Raw genomic sequence first — 18,696 nt, 5'->3', positions numbered from 1 at the left:
AATATAAGGAGGGAAGGCACATTGTAGACATGGCTCACAATTGGAAGCTTGAGCTATTATTCAAAAATTACCCATAATTAAGCTTGAGCTATTGTAGACATCCTTACATTTCTATCATAACCAATGACCTAAGTACCATTATTACCTCGAAGCACTCCTCTAACTAAGGCACTCGTAGTATTTTTTTTTATGAAGATATGTTCTTTAGATTACTCTTGTATGATATGACATATAATTTTATAGAAAATGAATATGTTAAGTTGACAACTTTTTACTATAAATACTAATGTGTTGATGATTAGGTTAGGATCTTTAAATCGAAAAATTAAGAGGATTTAATTTTAAAAAATTTTAAATATAGGGATTAAATCTCTAATTAGGCCAAAGTACATGAACTGGTGAGATATTTTGACCAAAAAATTAAAATAACGGAACGGACAGTCAGTTAACTGGACAAAAAAACTGTTAAAAGAATGTAAGCGAAAAAACAAAGGGAGGTCTCTCTGTCGCTCGCTCGCTCGCTCTCTCTCGGTCTCGAACTCTTTTTTTTTTTCAGAACAATGTACGGCAAAGCTGCAATTTGTTTGACATTGGCGATTACCTTCTTGATTTCATGTTCAATCTATCTCGGCACCGTTGATCTCAGATCATATTTCTTCCCTGTACAGTCGGCTCCACTCTCGCTCTGTGCAACCGGTCGTCCCCTTCGCGTTTACATGTACGATCTCCCTAGGAAATTCCACGTCGGCATGATGGGCCGTCGGTACTCCAAGGAATCGGGTCCAGTGACCATGGAGAATTTTCCTCCGTGGCCTGCGAGAGCAGGGGTAAGGAGGCAACACAGCGTGGAGTATTGGCTGATGGCGTCCCTGCTTTACGATGGCAAGGGCGGAGAAGAGAGGGAGGCGGTCAGGGTTTCGGATCCCGCGACTGCGGACGCCTTTTTTGTGCCCTTTTTCTCCTCGATGAGTGTTACTACGCACGGCCATAACATGACGGATGCTGCGACGGAAGGCGACCGCCGATTACAGGTTCTTAAAACCTTCATTGATCACTTTAAACTGTTTAACTTTTATCAATTACGGTTTGATGCGCTTTTTTGCTGTTACGTTGTGTCTTTTTGCTGGAATTTTGTCTGGAAGCTTCTGGTTTTAAATAGGCATGCGATTAATTGGTTTACTGAGTTTGAGTAAAAGAAAAGAAACTAGATTTAGGGAGTTGGATTTGAGTTGTTTAAGTTTTGATCCTAAAAGTTCATAAAACAACACAATCGGTTAGTTTTTTTTTCATAGTTCCAATTTGAAGCATTTCCCTCACTAATATTGAATTTCCAGCCTTCTAGTACTTTCCCTATGTATATAAGTTGAACTTCTTTAACCCATAGTCATCAGTCATTCGCTAAAATGGAACAAGGATGAGTTTGGCAATTGATTATACGAAAGTAAATGATGCTTTGCTGGTATTTTTGACTTCTTGAAGAATTAGCCCAATGGTTTAGTCATTAGGAACTAGCATAGCATTGTGGAATGATAAAAGGTTTGATATTTTGGAATTGATTAATGAAATATAGCTTTCAAACACGTATAAACTCTAGACATTGTAACTTGAGTTTGTCTTTTGGCCATGATGCATTCCATCCTTTGTTAATGGTTCCAATATCGATTATGATTGATGGTATGATTACTAGACAAAGCAGGATCTATTACATGCTTCTTGCGTTACCTCGAAGAGTTTACTGGTTTCTGTCAATCTTTGTTTAACATTTATATGCTGTCTTTTGCTATTTGCAAGCAAGTAGTAGACAAGAATTAGGACCTTACACAGGTTGTCGGATCCTCCTTACTTTGCTGAGGAGCTTCTCTAGTTTGCAGTTCATGGTTTGTGTTTTATCTGTACCATGCATTGCTAGTTTGCTACCATTAGGCGACATCTGAATTTGGTGGACGGAACATCTGTTAACTAGTGGAATGTACATTTCTTCTCATTTTAGGTTGAGTTACTGGAAATCTTGCGACAATCCAAGTACTATCAAAGGTCTGGAGGAAGAGACCATGTTATTCCCATGACACATCCAAATGCTTTCAGATTCCTTCGACAGCAGTTGAATGCCTCTATTCTTATTATTGTAGACTTTGGTCGATATCCCCGTACCATGGCAACTCTAAGCAAAGATGTGGTTTCCCCTTATGTACACGTTGTGAAATCCTTCACTGATGATGACCCTCTAGACCCATATGAAAACCGAACCACCCTTCTTTTCTTCCGGGGAAATACAGTCAGGAAAGATGTACGGTTTAAGACGCAAATAGTCCCTTTGTAAAATTTCTGTGCAGTCTGAATATATTACTCATCAAGACGATTTCTGTTGCAGGAAGGCAAAATTCGAGTCAAACTTGCAAAGATATTGACCGGTAACAATGATGTTCGTTATGAAAAGAGTGTAGCAACTCCATCAAACATTAAAATGGTATTCTGCTTATCTAGTCCCTAGGAAGTATATTTTCAGAACTCCCAATCATCCTTTCAAACACATTAAAAATATTAAAAAAAGTATTCTTTTCGAGATGCTGGAAAACTTTCGAGTCGATTTGTATTTTTCTAATAAATGTTTAATGTTATAACTATGCTCTGCTATACATCTTATTTCTTTTACCTTCTTGTGTTTTAGTCTACAAAGGGAATGCGGTTGTCGAAATTCTGTCTGCATCCTGCAGGGGACACTCCATCATCTTGCCGACTATTTGATGCGATTGTGAGCCATTGTGTACCTGTGGTAGTCAGTGACAAAATTGAGCTTCCCTTTGAGGACGAAATCGACTACACTAAATTCTCAATTTTCTTCTCTATGAAAGAGGCATTAGAACCGGGTTATTTGGTGAATCAGCTGCGCCAATTTCCAAAGGATAGATGGGTTGAAATGTGGAAGCGGCTTAAGCAGGTTTCCCATCATTATGAATTCCAGTACCCTCCGAAGGAGGAGGATGCAGTCTATATGATATGGAGACAGGTAAAGCACAAGCTTCCCGGTGCCCAACTTGCTGTACATAGAAATAGAAGGTTGAAAATTCCGGATTGGTGGCGGCGGAAGAAATGATTTCAGATTCTTGTTTTTATGATACTGCAAATCACAAATTTTTTTCCATCATTTTTGGTGTCATCTCCATGAGAGAAACATGCAAAGGCGCCAAGATGTCACAGGCCAACATCATGGACTAACTTCACCAAGCTCATGAATCAAAGTTTTACCAACTAATAATGTTATCCGTCTTAGAAAATAGGGAGAAATTATTTTAACATTTTTTTAATTGAATAGGTGAATTCACGTTCTCTTACATTAATAATAATATTAGTGTCAATGTCAATCAAATTAAGACTCGTTAAACCTTATTTATTAACTTTTAAATGTTTGATGTTCATCTATTAATTGAAATGTCAACAGTTTTTTTTTGGAAGGCCTTCTTTGACTCGCGGCTATGGTTTTTTATTTACATTATTAACAGAGTGTCTAACCTTTTATTTTTCTATATTATATAAAAATAATCAAAATTCAGTTTCAGTTTTATAATACATTTAGATTTGAGATTTAATTTTTATGCTTTAAATTCTTTACATAATTTAATATCTCAATGTTTATAATATAATTAGTTTGCCTAAATACTTTATTTTGATAAAAATGCTAAAGTAAAATTTAAGAATTGTTAACATTGTTAAATTTTTTTGTTAAATTCAAATAAATTACAATACTATTGTAATACCCCCTACCCGTATTCGTCGTCGGAATAGGGTACGAGGCATTACCGGATTTTACCGAATTAATTTCTCGTTATTACGAGTTAAATACTATTCATTTACTGAAACATGTCATGACGTTCCTTAGATGGGCCTCCGAAGCCCAAAACATACATCGGGACCAAACCGGGATTAAATCGAAACCATAAGAAATTTTTCACAAAATCCCAAAGTTTTTTATTTATTATGAACTCAATATAACCCCTTTATAAATATCTAACATTTCCTGCAATTTTAAACCGAGACCAATCAATTTCAACATATTTTCAAGATAGATTCAAACATATCCATAAGATAACCTCATCACATACCAAAACCAAGATTTGTTAGCCATACCAATGGCTAATTTTACATTCATTTCACATTAACATTTACTTTATTAGCTTATACATGCCATTGATTTCCAAAATAAAGTTTCTTTATATACCGAAATCTTGAGGTTGATAGTGTGATACGCCTCCGACCGAATCCGACCTCCGAGCTTTTAACACTACAAAACAGGGGAAAAGGAAACAGGGTAAGCACTTTGTGCTTAGTAAGCTCATGTAACAAGAATTATACTTACCTAATATTTTCAATACAATGCAATAATCATTCATACATCCATTCAATGCATTATTCCCCTAACATGTACAAACTCAACATTCAAGTTAGTCCAATAATTTCCATGTATCAATAATATATACCATGATTGATGAGCTCATCAATACCATGATTTTCATACCCTTGTTATTTTTTCATATTCATCCCGTTGAATTTCTCGGAATTTCGATGGATTTTCAGGGGTACATTTTAGTGTACAAATTCGGGTCCGTCAATTCATATTTATGTGCGCACATTTTTATTTCAAAGAGCACACTCCTGCGAACCTCATCCTTACAGCGGGATTACCAGTCCAGGCTAAACCCCTGTAATATAAACTTATAGAATATTGCCGGAATTACCAGTCCAAGCTAAATCCCCTGCAATGGCAATTACTCTAATGAGCTTGGATCTGAATTACTAGTGCAAGCTAAATTCAGACCCTAATTGGGATTATCCGTCCAGACTAAATCCATTTTCCACATATTCTTTAGGAGAGCTATATCAGGATAGGATCACCCATCCGGGCTAGATCCTTTTTACCATCAATTCCTTTTTAGAAATCCATCGAATTTTCCTTTCATTCAACCGAGATTTATTTTCCCTTTTCATCAAGAATATCAATACTTCATCAATTATCATACAATAAACATCCAAACATATTCACATCAATAAAAATATATTTCAAGCATTTAAGAATATAATTCAAGTTACACGAACTTACCTCGATACTTGTTCGTATACAAAAATCTACTAATTCCGAACTTTTTCTTTTCCTTGATCTAGCTTCGTATTTGAATTTTTTGGTGCACAAATTATGAAATACCAGCTTGAATAAACCCTTAGGATGTTTTTGGCTGATGATAAGGAAGAAAATATGAAGAGAATTCTAGATATTGTAATTTGGTCCCATTTTTATTTTAGTAAATTTTGTTATTTTCTCATTTTGCCCTTATTTCACCAATTCTCCTGATTTTTCTCAGCTTATGCCGCCCAAAATATCTCCTTTTGGGCTTATTTGCAATTTATGTTCCTCCTCATGTAACAATTGAGCTATTTAATTCTTCTAGTAACTTTTACACCTTTTTCAATTTAGTCCTTTTCACTTAATTAACTACCCAAACGTAAAAATTTTCTAACGAAATTTTAATACGATATTACTAACACTTCATAAATATTTATAAAAATATTTTCAACTCAGTTTTATGAGATCGAGGTCTCGATCCCTTGTTTTACCCAATTTTCTTCAATAATTTCTTTTTTAACTAACCACTAAATTGGTAAAAAAATTTCTATCTATATTTTCATACGATTTTCCTATCATATCAATATTCATGCAAAAATATTAAAATAAATTTCTCTTTAAATTAGATTTGTGGTTACTGAAACTACTATTCCGATAATCCTGAATTTAGACCATTACAACTATTTTCTATCACATAGTTACCAAGCTAGTATTTTCATTTTAATTTTAATTTTAGAATGTCATATTAGTGAATTTAATAGAAGAAATTAAATATGTTAATGATTGGACCAAAATTTTGAATTTAAAAATAAATGGTCAAAATTTTAAAAATAAAATAAATTTCAAATATACCGAGAGAGTAAGAAAACTTGAAACATATTTTAAACTTTAATTTTCAATTCTATAATTTAGTCAACAAAATAATTAACCCAACTCGAAGCACCAAAGCTTGAGCCCGAAACCAAGCTAATTATATTATATATATGTATATATATTATACAAGGCCTTAGACTCCAACTGATGTGGACAAACTAATTTTTGCCATGTGGATTATTCATATTTTAAGTTAATTAATAATTTTAAAATTTTGTTATTAATTAAAAATAATTTCATAAAAGTGTTAATGTTAAAAATAAAATGTAATAAGATTAACCATTCAAAAATCCTCATTTTCTTAAAAATATTTATATTTACAAAATATTTTTTAATATATGTCATAAATTCAAAATAAAAATTAAATATTCAAAAATAAATTAAATTTTGTTATAAAACCCAATAAATATCTAAATTTGAATTTAATGAGTAGGTTAAAATCTAATTCCTTGTACTATTATATTTGGAATTTAGTCCCTGTTTCTATTTTAAAGTGGCATTAACAATTGAATCAAATTTGAATTATAAAATATGAAATATGAAAATATAGGGATTAAATTCTAAATTTATAAAAATTACAACAACTTAAAGTATGTTTTAACCTAATTATTAAAATGTCACCGTTGATCATTTTAATCAATATTAATTTTCTTTAAGAAAAATACTAACTCATATAAAATGGAACAAATAAAATGTATTAAAATGATTTTAAAAACTTAAAACACATTAAAACATTTTTTAAGAAAATGATAAAATACTTTTACTTTTAAGAATTTAAAATTCTATTAATATAATAGAATTTTAATCTAATAAAAATATTTAAAATTTAAAATAATATAAATATAATTTAAAAGCTTTGACTTTATTAATAGCATATATATTTAAAACAATGTTAAAATTGCTCAAAGTCTTTGTATTTTTCGTACATTTAGAATTTAGTCCTTTTATTTTTATGTTAAAAAATTATGCTAATTTTATTTTATTATAATAAGGATTATTTATAGGATTGAGTTTAAAAAAAAGAACTTTTTAAAATATCTAAAACATTTATTATAAATAGAATTCATAAATAACAAATTAATAAATTTCCTTTTGATTCAAATGCAGTCTGATCAAGCTTTTGTTGAGTTAGCAGAGGGACCAATTAGACATATACAATTAGGCTCTAATAATTGCAATTATGTCTAGAAGCGTCGTTCCGATAATTCATAATTTACTTAATCATGAAGTCATTTTATAAGAAGTACTATGATTGAAAACTCCTTATTGTATACTCTTTATGAAAGCAATTCATATCCAACTGCTTTGTCTAATGACCTCGTCAGGTGTGTGTTACCCTCATATGATATTATTGATTCCTTTGAGTTAAATCCGTTCATTCAATACAATTTTATTTTATCTCATTGTCACCACTATATCTGATATTATATAACTTTAATATTATTTCAATATTATTTTAAATCAATATTTATCTGACCTTTATTTTTTATTTTCAAATATTTCTAAAAAGTTTAAAATAACTTAAGTTCTCATAAATGCAATATAACCTTATGAAATTATTTATTTTGATATTACATAACTAATATTATTTTTATATTTTGAGAATCCACCCTCATTTTATAACAACCCCAAAGTAAGATAATTGTCATTTGATGTTAATATTTATTTAGTTATTATAAAAATATCAAATTATTTATTAAATATATATTGTTTGATGTTAAATTTTATTTTGTATTATTAGTTTAATTAAAATGGTTATGCCTTCAATTTTAATGCATTAAAATAAACAAATGAATGAGTGAATATAAAAAATATATATATATTGAAAATATTAGTCCTTCATATCATATCAGTTGGGAGGCAAAGACTTTGTATAATATATATGATTAGTAAAATAATGTTTACAAATACTATATTCAATAATATTATTTTAGCTACTTTTTAAATACTATTCGTATATTACTTAATTTACGATACGTCTCATAATTATCTATTAAATTTATTTTTTATTAATAAATTATGGTTTTCAGCTCTTTATTTTTTTATATCCAAATAATTTTCCTTATGGACACCACAACTTAAACATGTTTAACAAATGTGTAAATATATTTTAAAAACAACTTAATAAACCACAAATAAGAGTAGGAGATTAATAAGATTCTATAAGGACTAAGTAAAATATTAAAAATAAATATTTTAGAAAAGAAATACAATGCAATTTTTAAGATTGTTTGTAGAATAAAAATACATTGTCGGTGTTGTAAATATTAACCATTAATGAAATATTAAAAAAAAATCATATTATTAGTCGATTGAGTCTTAGCTTAGTTAGTATCGACATTGTTGTCAGATGTAAGTTGAGTGCGTTGAAATACACTATTTTCGTACGGACAATAGATAATTTTCAACATTGCATCAAATATATATATTAAAAAATATTGGCGTGCAAATATACTAAACATGTATTAAAACAAGTTCAACGTTGGCGTGCAATTAGGTGCATCAAATAATAAAATTGCCGTGCAAATTACTTTACATATATTTTTACTGTGTATATTTTCTTTTTATAAATTAAAACATATATTTATTACACATATAATATATTCATTATTGAATTTAAATAAATTATTTAGTTGCATTGCACGAGTTGATGATATGATATGTTTACTAAAAACTTTAAAACTATATTTTAATGGTAAATATATTAACCCGTGCAATTGAATATAAATGATTAAAACAGTTTTTTAATTATGATTTTGATGAAAAACATGTTTTAAAAAGCTTAAATAGTAACATTATTATATTTTAGATGACCTCCTGTTTTTATTAAATAACTACCAAATAAAGTTTAAAAATATTTTTAATCCGTGTTTACAACATCAAAATCAACTTTTATCATAAAATATAATTTTATGTGGAGAACTTTGAATTATTTATAAAGAATGTTTAAAATAAAAAAAATACAGACAAAAGAATGATGCAACCGCTTCAAAGCATGATCAACAATAAAATAAAATAAAATAAAGAAAGAAAAACTTCAACGCTTATGCTTTACAAATTTATTTTTAATTACATCCATGTAAACAAACTGTTTTAATTAAATTACATCTTCAGCCCTTAATACTAAAGTAATTGTAACAACTTCACCATTGCATTTTTAGTATTAATTTTTAATTGGTAGTATTTATTATTTATTTCCAAATATTTTCTAATTTAAAAATAATAATTTTATAAAACTAAAATTTTCCAATAATTTGTATACAGTTTTATTGAACACATTTAAATTTAATTTAATTTAATATAATTCATAAATACAATTAATTCGTGGAAATATCAATTAATTTTATAATAGAAGAGAGATTGGTTTTTAACGTACATGGGAAAAGGAATCGTCACGCGTCATGTGAAAAATCATTCACAGGCTTTACTCACTACTGTTTTTGACTAACAAAATACCCAAAGCAATCCTTGCATTCAAGGCAGGAACTAAAATTTCTTTATGAAATTACATTTAAACTTTTATATATTTTGTAATATTATATAGTGTATTTGTATAATTTAAATTTAAATTTTACATTCTTCTAAATTTATTATTTATATAGCATAATTTTTTAAAAATTATGTGTATTAGGTAAAAAAGTTAAATTATTTTACTTAAATTAAAAATAAACACACTTGAGAAAAGGATTTCTTATTTTTCCCAAAAGAATATATTTTTTAAAATCTAGGTGAAAATAATTTAAATTTGTTTGTTTGTTTTTAATCTAATAAAATGCCATATCAACAATTTATATATGACTTAACAGAAAATTGTGCCGATAGATAACATTTTTAGTGAAATGTAAAAATTGAAACAAAATTAAGGTTTGATGAATACAAATACACCAAATTAAAATTATGTATAACATTGTAAATTGTGTCAAAGTTTATGTATAACTTTGGTATTTATCCATAACTAAAAACTATTATGCTATAAAAGAAATTATACAAACATAATATAGATTAAAATTTTACCACACGCAGTATGTATGCATGTGAAAACTATATACTTAGAGCACATATATTAGTTTAAAAATAGCGTACAATAAATAACAAAATGTATCGTTTGAAACTAATTAATAATAATACATAAAATATATACAATATTAAAATAAAAGATAGATTAAATTGAATAAAATAAAATTTAAACACGTAAATACATCATATTAAAAATACTACATGTACTACAATTGTTTAATCATAATGTTGTCATCAATCTTCAGTTGATATCGACATGATACCAACTCAATCAACAACATTATCAATACTAAAAATTCTATTAGAGGCATATGCGTGTGGAAATTTATACATTTAAAACGCAAATGTAAATCAAGTACACATAATACAATTAAAATGTAAATATTATATTAAAATAAAACTTTGATTTAGTGGTAAAATTAATATTTTATTTATGTAAATAGCATGAGTTTAAATCGAACTACATTAAAATTTCTAATTGTTTTTAAGTAAAAGATTAAAATACCCTCGAATAATATAACTAATCTTAATTACATAAGGACAATTATAGTATAGATATACAATTGATAGAGATAATAAGATATTCATAATACAATTAAAATGTAAATATTATATTAAAATAAAGTTTTGATTTAGCGAGAAAGTTAATATTTTATTGATGTAAATAATATGAATTCAAATTCAATCACATGAAAATTTTTTATGATTTTTTAAAATAAAAAAATTAACCTACCCTCAAATAATTTAACTTATTTTAATTATGTGATTTTACTAATTGAATTAGTGATACCAAGTCAGTCATGAGTTAATTATAGTATAGAAAATGGAAAAAATAATCATGAAATGTGCTAAAATTCATAGTCGAGAAACTTTTTGGTTTTACCGAGCAGCAATTGCGTCCCATGTCTTTAATAAAAGCAGTTTATGCGTATAATAACTTGTGAAGTTCGTTAAGTTGAAAGAAATTAATAATTAGTTAAACAACAAAATCATCATCCAAATATTTAACTAAAATGATGGATACCTAAAACTAAAAAATGACCCACTTTCTTTAATTGATTACTGAATTAACGAGTTTAATGTGAAGAAGCAGGCAAATCCCGACATTGCCATTGTACTGTAGCAGTAGCCAAGTGAGGCGAGGCGTAGGGCACAGCGTGGGTGACATCCATGATTCGTGTTGGTGTATTGCCCTGCAGCCTCTAAAAGGCTCAAAAGAAAAACAACACCACCAAAGCCAAACCTTCCTTTCATTTGATTTGCCTTTTGCTTAATATCAGCCATATAAAGCCACGTGGCAGTTATATCAAATCGCAAATTCAGAGCACCCATCAATAAAAGACATCACACTGCAAGTTAATTGAGCTTCAATAACTTTCATGATTAGTCCCACTTCACAGACTCACGCGTTACATCTACTCCCTTCCACCTTCAGTACTCCAATGATTAGATGGGTGATAGTCAATCTCTGAAAGGAGAGTGGGACTTGAGTTTTTTTATTGTTGAAAAAGCTTCGCCGACTTATATCAGAGCATGGTCGGGAGTCTTTTGTAGGAGGGCCTGCCATGTGGATTCTAATATGCCGCTTTTGACTTCTTGCCTTCATCAAGCGATACATACAACAACTCTATAGATAAGAGTTAAAAACTTTAAAACGAGATATCTCTTTTATCTTTCTAAAACTCTACTTTACCCTTATCTTTATTATCAATTAATATTATATATTGTTTATTTTTCTTAACAGCTGATGATGAAAAAATCAGGGTAGTTTTGACTTTTTCTTATTTATCCCACTACCTCACTCACTCGCATAAGAATCCTGAGGCCAACAGCAAAAGCAACACCTTTCTCTTTCTCTCTCGTTCTTTTCTGTATAATAATAAGATTGAGAAGCCGATTAAAAGACGTTTTGTGAGATTAGAGAATGAGTAGTGTAGTTAGGAATCAAGGAAGCTGCGTTGCCATCCGCTCTCTCTCTCCTTCCTCTTCCATTAACCGTTGCTCTCACGCCTCTGCTTCTTCAGGTATGTCTCCCTCGATCTCTGTAATTCCATGCTCTTTTCTTTTTTGTAAATTCAAATTATATATGTGTTTGCACCGATTTTTACTTCCTTATTGTTCGCACCAATTGTGTAGATTATATAGTTGTCGATTTGCTTTAACTCTGTACAATCCGTTTCTTTCTTCTTCTTTTACAATAGAAAAATAATAGAGAAAAAACGACGTTTATGAATTGTTTTTCAGTGGGGGAGATGAGATGAGCGCTACAATACTAACGAATCTGTTGTTTCTAATGGCGGACGATTCATTTCCTCCACTCAGAAGCTGGAAATGTTAAAACTCAATTTAATTTGAAAGTCCAGATTTAAAAAAAAAAAAAAACTCCTGATTAATCTCCATTTGCCGTGCGAGAAATGGGATCGATTTCAGGGGAATCTTGCCGGATTTGTCGCAATTTAGGGTTTCTGTAGTGGTCCAGCCCAATCATCATCCGTCAGTGGCCCATGATTAGCCTGGGTTCGTCCTTATCAAACACACAATAATGATGTCACCCGCACATGAACATAGCCCACCCCTAAACCTAAATATTAGACCACGTAAATAAACAACAATATAATAATACATAATGATTAGTTTTGACGAATATCATCTTCTTGATGTGTGTACATTAGATAATTGCATTTTAAGATTTTGCGTATTCACAAGATAAACTACTTTTTATGTACCTGATTTTGGTATGACGCTGACCGTTTGATGTTTAAGTTTGATTTACTTTTTTGATATACTATCTATGATTAAAGAGTCTCATCTTTCATTAACCCCCCTCAACTTCTTTTTTTCTATATTTGCTTAAAAGTTACAATATTCACTTTCGGTTGACGATTCCCTGACGCGTTCTCTTAGCGCGTGTTATTCATATTCCGACCACTTCGGATCAAGTTACTCGGATTTGGGGAACAGTGGTGTCCGAGTGGTCGGGGAATTTGTCCACACTCCACATTAAAACAGCTCACGCGCGTGTTCAAATTCTAAGAGACCCCCATTGCGTTTTTTGTTGTTGAATTTCTTGGGTTAACGAGCTTAAATACGCAATAGTATTGGGCTTGTCGTATAGAGTATGTCTAGGAGCGCGTGCACGAGAAACTCGTCTCCCCTGTGAACGTGTTCGTTAGTGGCGGTATCCACTAGACCAGTCATCTGATGGTGGTCCCCACCACTTTCATACGAGTGCCACGGAGAACTAAGAACTGCTATATCGACTCCAATGAACTCGTTCAAGTCCAGAATTCATGGACTATTTTTCCTTTTCCTGGATGCAGCAAAATCACCTGAAAGGCTAAATTTTTTTCTTATATATATGTTTTTTGTTTGTGGGTTTGAAGTTGTGATTGTAATAGAATTTGAATGGAAAATGTTAAAAAAGAACGAGGTGGAATGATTGTATCAATGCATGCAGATGGTGCAACGTGTGGAAGGCCAGCTTGGATTGGTAAGCGCCTAACTTGTGTTTGTTTCAAGCGAAAGGGAGTTTATGAAGGGATCTGCTTTAACATCACACCCAAACAGGCAAGTACCATGATAATTTTTACTCATCACCTATTTTATCCCGACATTTTTTTTAAAGAACCTCTGTGCGTTTGCAACATATTCGAATATGAGTATAGATCCAGACTACGATTTTAAATTCTTCATATAACGTACCTTAGATGGTTACATTCACCTCTGAGTTTGGGTAACATAGTTCATGCTAATCTAGAACGAAAAAATAAGTTTCAAAGGCTACGTTGCCATTTTTTCTTTCTTTTCTGTTAGGTTCAATACCGTAGAACTGAATACATTACATGTTTAAACCGATTGAGAAAGAATGCAGTATCTATACATGTATTATATTAAGCTAATTTTTCCTTTTTTCCTAATTTATGTAAATTCCTTGTATTTGATAGTTTCGTTAGCAAATTGCAGGAGGAAAGGTTGAATAGGTTGAGGCACCGTATGAAGGTGTACTTCGATGGTTCCAGGCCTGATCACCAGGTCTGATTTTTCACTTTTTTTCCGTTTCTTTTTCAGAAATTTGATCTTTAATTCTGAAGGTGCTTTACTTAATACTTTAATGTATGAGGACACCAACTTGAATCAGAGGGACCTATATTTTATATCTACTGAGAACAATTGGATCTCCATATCCATTAATTATACCTAAAGACAACGTAATCTAAATTATCAGCTTCTTGCCCTTTTGTTTCAGCCAACTTACAATTTTCAATGCAACAGGAAGCTCTAAGAGCACTATGGTCTGCTACATACCCTGGAAAGGAACTCCATGGCTTGATATCCGATCAGTGGAAAGAAATGGGATGGCAGGGAAGGGATCCATCTACTGATTTCAGGTTGGCTTTTGTACCTAACTGCTTTGTTTTGGCAAATTATTTCTTTTTTATTTTCTAACTTGTTTTCTTGCTCAAAACAGAGGTGCTGGATTCATTTCATTGGAGAACCTGTTATTTTTTGCCAAGACATTCTCGGTAAGCATTTCATTCTAGTGAAGCATTGTTGATTAAGTTGTATTTCTTTTTTTCAAGTCATTTGCACTTACCTCTGTTTATGATGATAAACAAATCACCTACATTGTTCCGAATTTTCATTTCTTTTTTTCTTTTCAAGTATCCGTATGCAATCTGTTGTATATTCAAACTTAGAGAACTGAGCATACCCTTGTTGGAAACATACTCATATCTGGCTCTCACATCTAAATATATATAGTTTAGGAGCCTCGGCTGCCTAGTAAATTACCACCAGCAATGTAATGCATTTGTTCAATCTGAGACTTTCAGACTTGTTATTGCAGACATCATTTCAATGTTTATTAAAAAAGCAAGGAGGAAATCGATCTACATGGGAGTATCCGTTTGCTGTTGCTGGCGTAAATATCACATTCATGATCATGCAAATGCTTGACCTTGATGCCTGTAAGTGGATAATGAAAATACCTTAACTATGTTATTTTCAACCATAAAGTAATTCAAGTTGTAAAGGATAATATTTTAATTTGATTCCTCATTCATTAGCCTGATTATATTGTTAATGCTAACTTACTAATGTCAAATTACGGGGAATTAGCAGTGAAACCTAGGACATTTATCCGATCAGTTTTCTTACAGATGTTATCAGGTAAGAGCCTGCAACTGATGTTAGTAAAACAACAAAGCAATGGGATTTACCAATTGAATGGATTTTGTGTTTGGTTTGCAACAGAAAATGAATGGGCATTCGACTTGCTATACTGCGTGGCATTCGTGGTAATGGACAAGCAATGGCTGGAGAAAAATGCCACGTACATGGAGTTCAATGTAAGAAAGAAGCTCAACATCCTTAATTTTCCCAATAATAAAAGATCAATCATTGAGTAATATAAATTGTGTTGCATGTGTAATTATTATTTATTATTATTATGATTTCAGGAAGTATTGAAATCGACAAGGACTCAGCTGGAAAGAGAACTTCTAATGGATGATGTGTTGCGGATTGAAGACATGCCTTCTTTTACCCTTCTCTGTTAGCCAACTTAACCAACTCTATTATTATTATTATTAGTGAAAGAGGAGCCCCCAAAATTACTAGTTCAGGTTCAGCCCCATTAGGTGTATTTTTTTACCTTTTCAATGTTGCGCTCTGTCTTCTGTCCTGCTTTCTTTTTTCTTTTTGGTAAATTAATTGAAAAGCTCGTCATTGTTCTCTTTAATGAATTTTAGCACGTGTCATATAATATAATATTTTATTGATATATTGAAATTTTCATAAATAAAATTTAATAATTATTATATGAATAATAAAAATATATGATTGTCATATCTACTCCAAACCAATGTCAGATTCAAAAATTATATGAGGTGAGTGGGAAGAAAGAAGGAATCAAGTTGTTGTTTACTCTCTTTTAAGTTTATGGCTGCATTTCAATATTTATTTATTTATTTTATATAGTAAAGAAATAAACAGCTGAAACATTACAGTGCTACTGCCCACAAAATTAGAAGCAATCCAAGCACCTTAGTAGGCGGTGAAGGATAAATATACTATCCTATCGGGCGCCCTTTCGAAGTGGAAGCCGTTGCAATTCCATTCTTAAAAAGTAAAATGAATCTTTCATACTTATATAGAAGACATTAGTTGGATTACGAAAATACTTCAAAACTATTTTATTTTATAATAAAGTGAAAAATATTATTATACATACTTATGTAATAACTTTTTTTTAAAACTGATATAATAATTAAATATGAGTTTAGTTTAAATGATAAAATTGATACCTTAATAATTATAATGTTTTGGATTCAAAGTAAAAGATAATTTTACCTGAAAAGATAATTTTTCTCAAAATAATATGTAAAAATAAGCTGTTTTTAGGATTGAATTGAGATTTGGTTGAGGGTAATATTAATTCAGTCAAAATTTTAAATATAAGGGTAAATTACATAGATAGTCACTCAATTATAAATTTTTTTTTATTTTAGCCACCCAAAATAAAAATGTTTGTCTTGTAATTTAAGCACTCACGTTTCATAGTTCGATCATTTTGGTCACTCCTGTTAAAATCACAACAACAAGCTGATGTGGCAGTTAAAAAAATCGATATAATAAATTTAACTCTCAACCTTTACATTTATATCAATTTAATTGTAATTTTAAAAATTAACCTTCAAAATTTACAAATGAACTCAATTTGATCCTAATTTTAAAAATTTAAAGAAATATACAAATATATAAATAATTTCAAAAAATATAATAATAAATTAAAAAAATATAAAAATAAAAAAATATTGCTGACAAGAAATAATAATTTATAAAATTTTAAAATATAAAAATAAATATTTTCAAAATGTATAATGATAAATTTAAATTTTATATTAATATTAAATAAAATAAAAATCCCATGTTCCTCTCCCTCTCCCTCACTACCAATGTGATATTTAAGAAGCTAAACCAGATAGTTCCATAGAGGCATAGGACATGTATAGGCATTTTGCAAAACCAGAAAACAATTAGTACTTGAAAAATTCGATCCCAGACAAATCACAAAGATCCTTAAAGATTTAAACAAGGAACTTCCATAGAAAATAAAGGTCAAAATAGCAAACATAACAATAGGGATCGACGGTGACGGTGGGGGAGATTTGGTGAGGGAGGGATTAGGGATTAGGAATTGAGGATTGAGGATTGGGGATTTTATTTTATTTAATATTAATGTAGTATATTTATTTAATATAAATATAAATTTAAAATTATTATTATTTGGAAATATTTATTTATTTTTATAATTTCTAAATTTATTATTATATTTGAAAATATTTGTGTACTTTTATATATTTATTTGAGTTTTTTTAGAATTAGGATCAAATTGAGATTATTTGTAAAATTTGAGAGTTAATTTTTTGAAATTATGACTAAATTGATATAATATGTAAAAGTTGAGGACTAAATTTGTTATTATACCAAATTTTTAACTACCACGTCAACTTGTAAACATAAATAACGATTTAAACGTTATAGTGCAATTGAAAAGATCGAACATAAATACCTCCAACCATTGCTTGAACCAAATGTCAAAATCCAAATGTTGTTACACCACTGTTGAGCACATCAAACCGCCGACGAGGTCGTTGAATTTAGCTGTACGAAAAATTGAATACCACAAAAGTCTTCTAAGCACTTGAAAACGTCACTAGATATAAATATTTTTGTTTTTGATTTTTCGATACCTAGAGACCTTATGTTTGTTGGTATTTATAGTGATTGTTCCCATAAAAAACCACCAATTACATGTTCCACTAACAAACTACATGAAAGTGGAGGGCAACAAAAGTGGGAAACGTGGGAATAACCCCACGAACCAATAACTGCTGTTAGCAGTTCCAACATAGCTTGTTGTATGTGATATTGACGGGAGTTACCAAAATGATTGAACTATGTAATGTATATGCTTAGATTGTAAACTTTTTATTTTGGGTGCCTAAAATGAAATTTTTTTATAATTGAGTAACTATCTGTATAATTTACCAGATAACTTGTTGTGCTCATTAAAAAAACTTCTCTATATAAAAAAAAGCTGCACTTTTAAAAAAACCTACTACTAAAAGAGATCACAAGTTAATGAGAGAAATCATAGCCAATGTTGTGATTATCAAACTAACGGGGAGAAAGATTGGTTTCAATAATCTTTTGAACAAGATTACTACCTAGTGAAGTTCCTATCTTTGGAGGATTATACCAAAGTTGATTTGGAGAGCTATGAACCATTTATTGGCAGTATCTAACCATTTAACCATGGTCAACATTATCATTTGCTTTAAAACATTATCCTTATGAAGTGGTTGTATGAATTCTTTTTCTAGGACTCTCTTGCCGTGTACAAAAAAGAAGCATTTTAAAAGTTTCATAGGGAAGGTAATAAAAAATATTTTACTACTCTCACAATATAACAAGAGGCAGATTTGCAAGAATGGTCCTAAGCTTTGATCTCTAAGATCAAGATTGAAAATCAAATCTATAGGGTAGAATATAAAGCTCTACTCAATGTTTGTTTTCATTGAGACCAATATGGACATGTCAAAGAGGCCTGCCCTCGTAATCAGGAACTGAGAGAAGGTGCTACACCACCGAAATCTAGCTCGCTGATGAAGGAGATGGACAACCAA

At 30.2% G+C, this 18,696-nt stretch overlaps 2 protein-coding genes across 4 annotated transcripts; both read left to right on the top strand.

Annotated features, from left to right (window-relative positions):
• Positions 1–487: 487 nt before the first annotated feature.
• On the top strand, positions 488–3,452 carry LOC105794518 (probable arabinosyltransferase ARAD1). Its single transcript, XM_012623709.2, has 4 exons — positions 488–1,031; positions 1,991–2,287; positions 2,372–2,467; positions 2,669–3,452. The coding sequence occupies exons 1-4, from the start codon at positions 561–563 to the stop codon at positions 3,092–3,094; spliced, it is 1,290 nt and encodes a 429-aa protein (XP_012479163.1). The 5' UTR covers positions 488–560; the 3' UTR covers positions 3,095–3,452.
• Positions 3,453–11,771: 8,319 nt separating this feature from the next.
• Positions 11,772–15,746, top strand: LOC105794517 (uncharacterized). Of its 3 annotated transcripts, none has more exons than XM_012623707.2 (9): positions 11,772–12,030; positions 13,464–13,573; positions 13,951–14,038; positions 14,279–14,394; positions 14,475–14,529; positions 14,853–14,973; positions 15,125–15,175; positions 15,260–15,354; positions 15,466–15,746. In XM_012623707.2, exons 2-9 carry the CDS (start codon positions 13,539–13,541, stop codon positions 15,562–15,564), a joined length of 660 nt encoding a protein of 219 aa, XP_012479161.1. In that variant the 5' UTR covers positions 11,772–12,030; positions 13,464–13,538; the 3' UTR covers positions 15,565–15,746. The 3 variants fall into 3 exon arrangements, with proteins under 3 accessions (XP_012479161.1, XP_012479158.1, XP_012479159.1); XM_012623704.2 differs by having other exon boundaries at positions 11,776–12,030; positions 13,970–14,038; XM_012623705.2 differs by having other exon boundaries at positions 11,778–12,030; positions 13,970–14,038; positions 15,128–15,175.
• Positions 15,747–18,696: the final 2,950 nt, after the last annotated feature.

The sequence above is a fragment of the Gossypium raimondii genome, chromosome 3, assembly GCF_025698545.1.
Source record: "Gossypium raimondii isolate GPD5lz chromosome 3, ASM2569854v1, whole genome shotgun sequence".
In the NCBI taxonomy this organism is placed as follows: domain Eukaryota; kingdom Viridiplantae; phylum Streptophyta; class Magnoliopsida; order Malvales; family Malvaceae; genus Gossypium; species Gossypium raimondii.
This window is presented reverse-complemented; position numbering and strand designations above follow the sequence as displayed.